Consider the following 8075-nt stretch of genomic DNA (forward strand, 5'->3'; position numbering starts at 1 on the left):
AGATGCTGGTTATCTGTTGAATGACAGCCTGGCAGAGGCGGGATGGAGAAGAATCAAAAAGGGCCGCAGGGTAGCAGATGTGACAGAGGGAGGAAGTCCCTCCAAGTACCAGCTGGAAGGACCTGGGAGGAGCACATGTGCCTGACTGCATGTGAGGAGAGCCGCTGGCTGACTAGTGCAGAAACGCTGCTCCGGATGCTGAGGTGGTTCTCCCAGCTTCACCGTTGTGCAGCCTCAAGCAAGTCCACGCCTCTATTGCCTTTAGTCGTGTTTCTTTAGCGCCTTCAGAGTGAGGGCTGATTCTACTGCATGCACATACTGCACCTTGCACGGGAGGATCATTGTCACCGGGGCCTTTGACCACTACTGTGATATGTAGCACCAAAACATCTCTGATTTTATGGGTCACCAATGAGCTAATGCCTACATCTTTCACTCGTTTTTTTTTTTCCAGTACAAGCAGGCACAAAAATCTCTTGAATCTTTGGGTGTGATTTCTTTCCTGACACACCAAAACTGGAGTGGACTTTACGGGGTTTGTGCCTTAGTAACACAGCGGTTGGATGTTATCACAAGCTACAGGACCTTGTGGGAAGAGAAGGGTGGTGATATGGTTAAAGCATGGGGACAGGAGTACTACTCCCAGTTCCGTTTCCTTTATTGCCACAGATTGACTTTACCCTTGTTTTTGACTGGCACAGATCTGAGATAAAATCATGTATTGTAGTAATGCCTTACAACCTTGGCACGAGACCTTGGTGCGCAAGGTGCTGCTATCGTCTTGCTTACAGTGAGGGTCAGCGTTCTGCGCTCTTGCTGTCCACATTGTCTGTGGCTTGAACCAGGACCAAAACCTTTGCTTCTAAGCCAGTTGGTGCAGCCGACTTGTGTCCAAGCTTCTTGGGGATATTCACTTCTGGAATGGACTGGTTGTATCCATGTGGCACAGCAATAGGTCTAGATCTCGTCTGCACCCTGTGTTATCCATGGTCAGAAAACACACAGGGCTTTGGCTTTTGTAATTTTTCTTCTCCCGTTGAAATCTGCAAGAAAGAATGAAACGGTGGTGTCATAGCCCTATAGGATGTTGTATTTATACTGTGACATCCAGTGGGACGAGTGTATGCCTGCTTTGGGAGATGGTGTAAAGGTGCATGTGAAGCGGGGGGGGCAATCGAAGGCATGAAGCTTGCTGGACAACTCCAACACTGGCTACAGGCAGAGAAAGTCAGATTCGGTGCTATCTGCCTCCACGCTGTCTATCTGGGAATGCACTTGCCTCTTTGCTGGAGGAACTGACTCCAGAAGAGAACTGGAAGTGAGCTAGCATGTACGCTGTGGAGGACGAGGGGAACGTGGTTTGAAAATGAGCCAAACATACGATGTAGACGTGCGGTACAGCCCTGTGGGTCGAAGGGACAGACTGCTTCCTTGTACCACGGCTCCCTGCAGTTTTCTGTCCAATCTGGAGTGGATAGCTGAGGTCTCTCATATTCCCACTGTTCAGGATGTGCTGCAGAGGCAAATGCCTGTAGCTGGCAACAAGGACCGTCACTTCTCAGTGCAGGATGTTAAGGTGAAGCTCCTGTAAAGCAGTCAGCCTTTTGAGCGTGGCAAGTGCATGGGATTCCCCTTCTCCCAAACAACTGTCCTGCACGCTGCCTCTTCCTTCTCTTGTCCTTGGGCTGTCTCTCTTGGCTGCATCTTCCTTCCTCAGTGGGAAATAAGGCAGCGCCTACCATAGTCTCCTCTGCTTCTGCTTGGGCTGGGCAGGTGCTGTGGTTATCGGGAAGCAGAGCCTTTGCACCTCTGTGCCCTCTCTTGTTCAAAATGCTGCCTGCATCTTGAATTTCAGGTAGCTGAATTCCAGCTGGCTCTGGTGCCCTTCCTGTCCTCTGCCCAAGAGGTGGCTTGGTAAGGCTTCTGCTCACTTGCCCTTGGCAGGCTAAGAGTGCATTTGGGATTACATTTAGTAACTCCCTTGATAGCCGGTAACCTGTTGAGATGTGGCAGCACAGTCTTGGGGGGGGCTCCAAGTCCGTGATACCTGTCAAAGCCATGGTCCCAGGCACTGCCTGCCCGAAGGGGAAAACATCACGCTCCTGCCTCTGGTCGACCCTCCATCCTGGCAGGATCATGGATGTGGGCGGGCAGAAGTCAGAGCAGAGGAAACGGACCTGCTGCTTCGAGAGCGTGCCGAGACAGCAGTCTCTGCATGTGCCCCCTTCGCTGCAGAACGGGATGATGGAGAGCCTGGCTCTGCTCGGGGCTGCCCTGGCTCCGCAGCACACCGGTGAACCTCTTTCTGAGCAAAACAAACCTTCTGGAGAACATGATTGCTGCCTGAGACACGGCCCAGGGCTTTACCTCCTTCCGTGATAGCGCGCTCCTCCGGGCAGCTGCACGGCTGGAGCAGCAAATACGTGTGTCATCAACGTGAGCTGCTGCTCCCTGCGTGTCTGAGGACTTGAGCGAGCTGGAGGCTGCAGACGGCTTGGCACAGCCCCGTGACACAGCTTGTCGAGCAGAGCACTCAGGCACTGCAGGGGCTGGAGCCTCCGCTGGGTTCCTGAGTTTGCTGTGCTCTGCTGGCAATGTGATGAGATGGGCTAATTCTGCTCCCGTGCGACACTGGCTGTGCAACATAAGGGAGCCCTGGGGACCCTTTCTGCTCAGCGTCCCCTCCCCTGTGTAGTTCTTCTTTCTTGCCTGCTCACACTGCAGCAGACGAGGGGAAGATGATCTCCTGTCGGGAGACACGACTGATTTGCCATCTTCTTCAGTTTTGTCTGAGCACTCCGCGCTGGGGAGAGGAGGCCAAGAGGCTTCCCCTGCCCTGAAACCCAGGCTTGACACCTATTCTGGAGGGTTAGGTGGGACAGAAAACGGAGGCCACTGGTTAGGGTAGAAACTTCCAGCTTGGGATTCAGCTGCTTAAGCAGTGACTTCTGAGCTGTTCAGGAGTGCAGCCAGGGGTGAAGGGAAATCCAAATCACAGAAGGACAAAAGCTCTCAAATGCAGATGCAATTTATTGTTTTTATGTGTTCTTACAACACTGGAGCTACAGCAAGAGGGGAAAAAGGAGGCAGCAGGTTTCAGAGGTAGGGGACAGCAGCAGCAGTAGTGAAGCAGGAGCTGAAAGTGTCCTCCTTGGAGCTGGGGCAACCTTCTCACAACATGGCTTGGGCAAAGGAGACCCAGGCATCTGGTGTCACAAATGCAAGGGGCGGGGAGGAGACTGCTCTTTGGATCCCCCCCAATCTAACTGTACTGCCTTCCCCAAAGGGTGGCAGACATCCCAACAGCTACTGTCACCTCACTCAGGGCTGTCCTGCTGCTTCCTTTTTGGAGCTGTAGCCACAAGCAGCTTGACAAAGGGGTAAATCTGAGCAGCAAAGTGTGGGAGCATGCACTGTGTAAATGGGCACTCACTAGCTTGCACAGGGAACGAATGCAGTCGAGGTGCAATCTCTGTGCCAGATCCCCCACTGCCACAGTTTGGCTTTGCCAGAGAGAAGTCCTTCCCATGTCCATGAAGATCAGTGGAAGATGTTTCCCAGGGAGAAAGGAAGAAAAAGCAGGTGAGCACGGGGCCCTGAAGTGTGAGTTTTTCAGGGCAGCAGCTGTGGGGGGAGAGTAGGGTCATGCTGACTTCATGACGCTGTTGACCCAGGGAAGGTAAGGAGCAATGTGTGTGTAGAAACCGGGCCAATTGTTATGCCTATAAGAGAAGATGCCGTAGGCTTTGTTGTTGCAGATGAGTGGATCCCCAGCATCACCCTGTAAAATGGAGGAAGAGAGAGATCAGTGCTGATCTATGTGGGGTCTCCAGGAAAAGGGTGCATTTGCAAAGAACAGAGAGGCTGCAAATATCAGGACAGAGCCTCCCCAGGAGAAGCCTGGACTCACGATGGGTGTGGATAGCTCTGGGTCCAAAAGGGACCATTGGCAGTTTTGTCTGGGACCGACCCAGCATGGGACCCAGCACAACTATGGCTGGGCAAATGCTGAAGCTTAAAGTATCGCTGCATTTCTGCCCTTCTGCTGGCTGCAGAGCACTACAAAATGCATTCAGACCAGCTGCGAGATTTAGGGCAAACCCCTCTTTGGTCAAGCTATTGTCCTGTTGTGCTGTTGCAGACTCCTAGGTCCTCTGCTCTGGGAAGACAAGGATCCTCTTGTCCCTTATGCTTGTCCCGGGGCTGAGCACAAGAGTGATGCCTGCAATCAGCAAGAACACTGCTGATTGTCTGAGGGTCTGATCCTTGGAGATCAAGACCCAGGCCATCTCTTGTGCCAGGACAGCAAGAGAGAGGGATGCTGGTGAGGAAGCATGGACTGAGGCAGGGGAAGGAGAGTGAGGGGACAACAAGAAGCGATTTTAGACAGTACCTTTTCAATGAAGTTTTTTAGCCCAGATCAGGTTTGTGCCCAGCACCTGGCTGAAACCTCCCCTGCAGCCTTCTACTCCCTGAGTCAGAGACTGACCTTCTCAGGTACCCCAGCAGATCCACTGTGGCCACAAATCAAGTTGTCAGCAAGTCCAGGATAGTGGTTGAGGCAGTCCCTTTGTTTGATGATGGTGATGGTGGCTTCACGTAACGTGGCAGCAGGTGTTTTGTAGCCCCAGCCGGCTATACTGCATGCAGTCCCACCAGGGACTTTTGATTTTTCAAAGGAAATGGTCCTAACGTAGCTGTTGGTGGTGGCATTGCCTTTCAGCTGGGCAAGGGGACAGAAAATACAGAAATAAGTGCTTGATCTGTAAATGCTCTGTGACGAAGGCTCCCCGCCCACTCCAGGGTTACAGCTCAGCCCTGCACATTGGGCAGGCAGGACCATGCAGGTGCTCCAGGCAGGTAGCTACCTTCAGCAAGAGGATGTCATTTCCCTTCTTAGGACTCACAAAGCCTGGGTGGCAGTGATACTCTTGGACTTCGAATGTTTGCCAGCTTTCCTCTCTCCTCTGGATTGTGTGGGCTCCAAGGATGACAGTCAGAGGTTTGTGTCTGGTAAAATCAAGCAGTATGTCATTAGCTTTCTCCTGTCTTCCCTGGTAACACTGAGGCACATCTTCCAGGGGCATGGCCAGGAGAGACTGGCTGGGCTGTAAAGAAGAATGGTGGGAGCAAGGAGCTCTGCCAGTGAATCTACCCAGCCAAGAGGCAGAGCAAGTTCCCAACTGACGGACCAGAGCTCTGCAAAAGGTTACTTTACCTCTGGATCTTGAGCTGAGCAGATTTGGTCCAATGCTGCTGTTGTGTACTAAGATATGTGGACTGTTGGTCCAGGCTTTGTAAGCCCATGGAAGTCCATGGCACCAAAGAGGGATTTCTAAATCAGGACCCTGCTCTGGGCCAATGTACCTTTACTGGCCTCTACATCATCTTTAGAATCATAGAATCTTGAGGTTGGAAAAGACCTCTAAGATCATCAACTCCAACCGTCAACCGAACACCACCATGCCTACTAAACTATGTCCCCAAGTGCCATGTCTACACATTTTTTAAACACCTCCAGGGATGGTGACTCCACCACCTCTCTGGGCAGCCTGTTCCAATGCCTGACCGCTCTTTTGGTGAAGAAATTTTTCCTAATAGCTAATCTAAACCTCCCCTGATGCAACTTAAGACCATTTCCTCTTGTCCTTTCACTAGTGACTTGGGAGAACAGACCAACACCCACCTCACTACAACCTCCTTTGAGGTAGTTGTAGAGAGCAGTAAGGTCTCCCCTCAGCCTCCTCTTCTCCAGGCTAAACAACCCCAGTTCCCTCAGCCGCTCCTCATCAGACTTGTGCTCCAGTCACTTGACCAGCTTTGTTGCCCTTCTCTGGACACGCTCCAGCACCTCAATGTCCTTCTTGTACTGAGGGGCCCAAAACTGAACACAATATTCGAGCTGTGGCCTCACCAGAGCCGAATACAGGGGCACAATCACTTCCCTGGTCCTGCTGGCCGTGCTACTCCTGATACAAGCCAGGATGCTGTTGGCCGCCTTGGCCACCTGAGCACACTGCTGGCTCATGTTCAGCCGGTTGTCAACCAGCACCCCCAGGTCCTTTTCCGCCAGGCAGCTTTCCAGCCACAGAAGGGGCTGCCTTAGGAAAATCGGGTATGGGTAGGAGTCCCTCTCAATTTAGCAGGTGGGACTTTGGCATCTGGGCTCCTGGGTTCTGCTGATCCTCCTTTCTGCTGCTTAGGTGACCTTGCTGAGCCTGGGTTACTGGCAGTGGGGCAGAGCTGTCAGCCCTGAGTGTACACCCAGAGTCATGCACATCTAGAAAAACCCTCCTGCCTCTCCATGCCCCAGTTTTTCCAGCTGGGGGGATGGAAGAGAGCTGGGCAAGCAGCTTGCTCATATGAGATTATTAATTCTGATAACAGTCTTGGAGGTCTTTGGTGGCAGAAAGGGCAAAGCCTGACACCAGCAATCCCTGCTATGCCAGCAGGTCAGTGACAGCAAAGGAAGAAGCCGGTCTGACTTCTCATTGTTGTCATCTGGGAAGAGTAAAATGAGTCACGGAGGGGGAATAAAAAAAAATAAAGGTAAATATCTGAACATGGGCTGGGGAGGGACATGGGGAGGGACACGGGGAAGGATGGCTTGAGGGAGAGCTGCGGACAGACCCCTGCTGTTTTGGGGCTACCCCCACAGCCTTGCCCGGTCCCAGCAGTGCAGCCTGCTCTCCCTGCTAGGGAAAGCGTTTGGCCACCGCCGTGAGGGAAGTGACTCAAACTGTTAGACCTCCACCTAGGCAGCGTTACTGAGATCATGGCAGTGCGACAGTCCCGTTGTGCCAGGTGCCGTACGAACATAGCAAAAACTTACACGAAGCACTGAGCCGCTGTCATCACCCAGTTCGGGGCCACTAGGAAGCCTCCGCAGAAATGGTTGTTCTTTCCTTGCAGATAGGCCATGTAGGGTGTGGAGTGGGTCTTGGCTTCACCTCCTCCCTCCATCCGATTCCAGGAATAATCTGCAATGGATGAGACTGAGGATGAGGGGATCAGAGGACGCAGGGGACAGGATGTGCTATCTAGGACTCTTCCTTCCCCAGCCCTCTCCTCGCCTCCAGACCGCTCTACTTACTGGCTTTAGCTGGGGGGCATGTCACCAGCAGGAGGGACAGGAGGAGTTTCTGCAGGTGCTTCATCATAGCGTCTTCGGCTTCGGTGGATCCCTTGGAGGTAAGGCTACAGCTGGGGTCTCTTCCTGCTCCCAGCAAGGTTTTATAGCCTGAGACTAGACTCCAGGAAACCACAGAAGTCAGACTCATCTGATTAATCTATCTGCAAATTGCATGCCTCAGCGATCTGAGAGGGGAATTCAGTCAGCCTTAGCCTTGGGCATCAACCCACCTTCATTTTGGACCTGATCTGGGGTATGTGACATCCTTCTAAACCCAGAGCCAATTTTAACCCATTGCCTTTGAGCTGGAAGCCGTAAGGAGCATACCCACCCCGATCACCTTGCCTGCCAGTGGGCTCTTCCGTTGCAGCTTGTATTTGTTGTTGTGCATTTGCAAACTCTCTTGATTTTTATCACAAACCCTGCAAGAATAAGATTTCTTTCACTCGACGTTCCAGTTCCAAAGACTGTGCAGCGGCAGTCGAGGACCCTCCAGCTCTTTCTCAGCAGGTGTGGTCCTGCCTAATAGAGCAAAATTGTTGTGAGTGCATCTGTAACACCACACTGGTCATGGTTATGTGAGGGCAAGAAGTTGTTATGGCAGCTTCGTGAGCATGGCCCACAGCAGTGTGACCGCTGTCGTTGCCACGAGGTCTCTGTTCTGTACCGGCCGCTGACTTAGGACTCTGCTTTGTACAGCAAAAGATACCGGTTTAAGTGTTTCTTTCTAGATGTACTTGTTCACTGTTAAATTGGGGAGTTCGCTGCCTCTACCAGCCAGTGTGAGAGAAGACAGGAGGACACTTCCCTGACCCTGGGTCAGGGGCTCACTTTCCCTCTGATGTGTTGAGGGTGGATGGAGATGGGGATGCAGGTTTGGGATTCTGCCCCTTCTCTGGCTAGAGATAACCTGGTGACACATCTCCCTGAAGCTGGTCTTGTT

At 52.4% G+C, this 8075-nt stretch overlaps 1 protein-coding gene across 1 annotated transcript; it reads right to left on the minus strand.

Moving 5' to 3' along the window:
- Positions 1-3118: 3118 nt before the first annotated feature.
- LOC129197259 (granzyme F-like) lies at positions 3119-7280 on the minus strand. Its single transcript, XM_054805515.1, has 5 exons — positions 7094-7280; positions 6833-6980; positions 4869-5010; positions 4490-4723; positions 3119-3781 (listed from the first exon to the last, which is right to left on the minus strand). The coding sequence occupies exons 1-5, from the start codon at positions 7278-7280 to the stop codon at positions 3644-3646; spliced, it is 849 nt and encodes a 282-aa protein (XP_054661490.1). The 3' UTR covers positions 3119-3643.
- Positions 7281-8075: the final 795 nt, after the last annotated feature.

Source organism: Grus americana, chromosome 28, assembly GCF_028858705.1.
Source record: "Grus americana isolate bGruAme1 chromosome 28, bGruAme1.mat, whole genome shotgun sequence".
Classification (NCBI taxonomy): Eukaryota; Metazoa; Chordata; class Aves; order Gruiformes; family Gruidae; genus Grus; species Grus americana.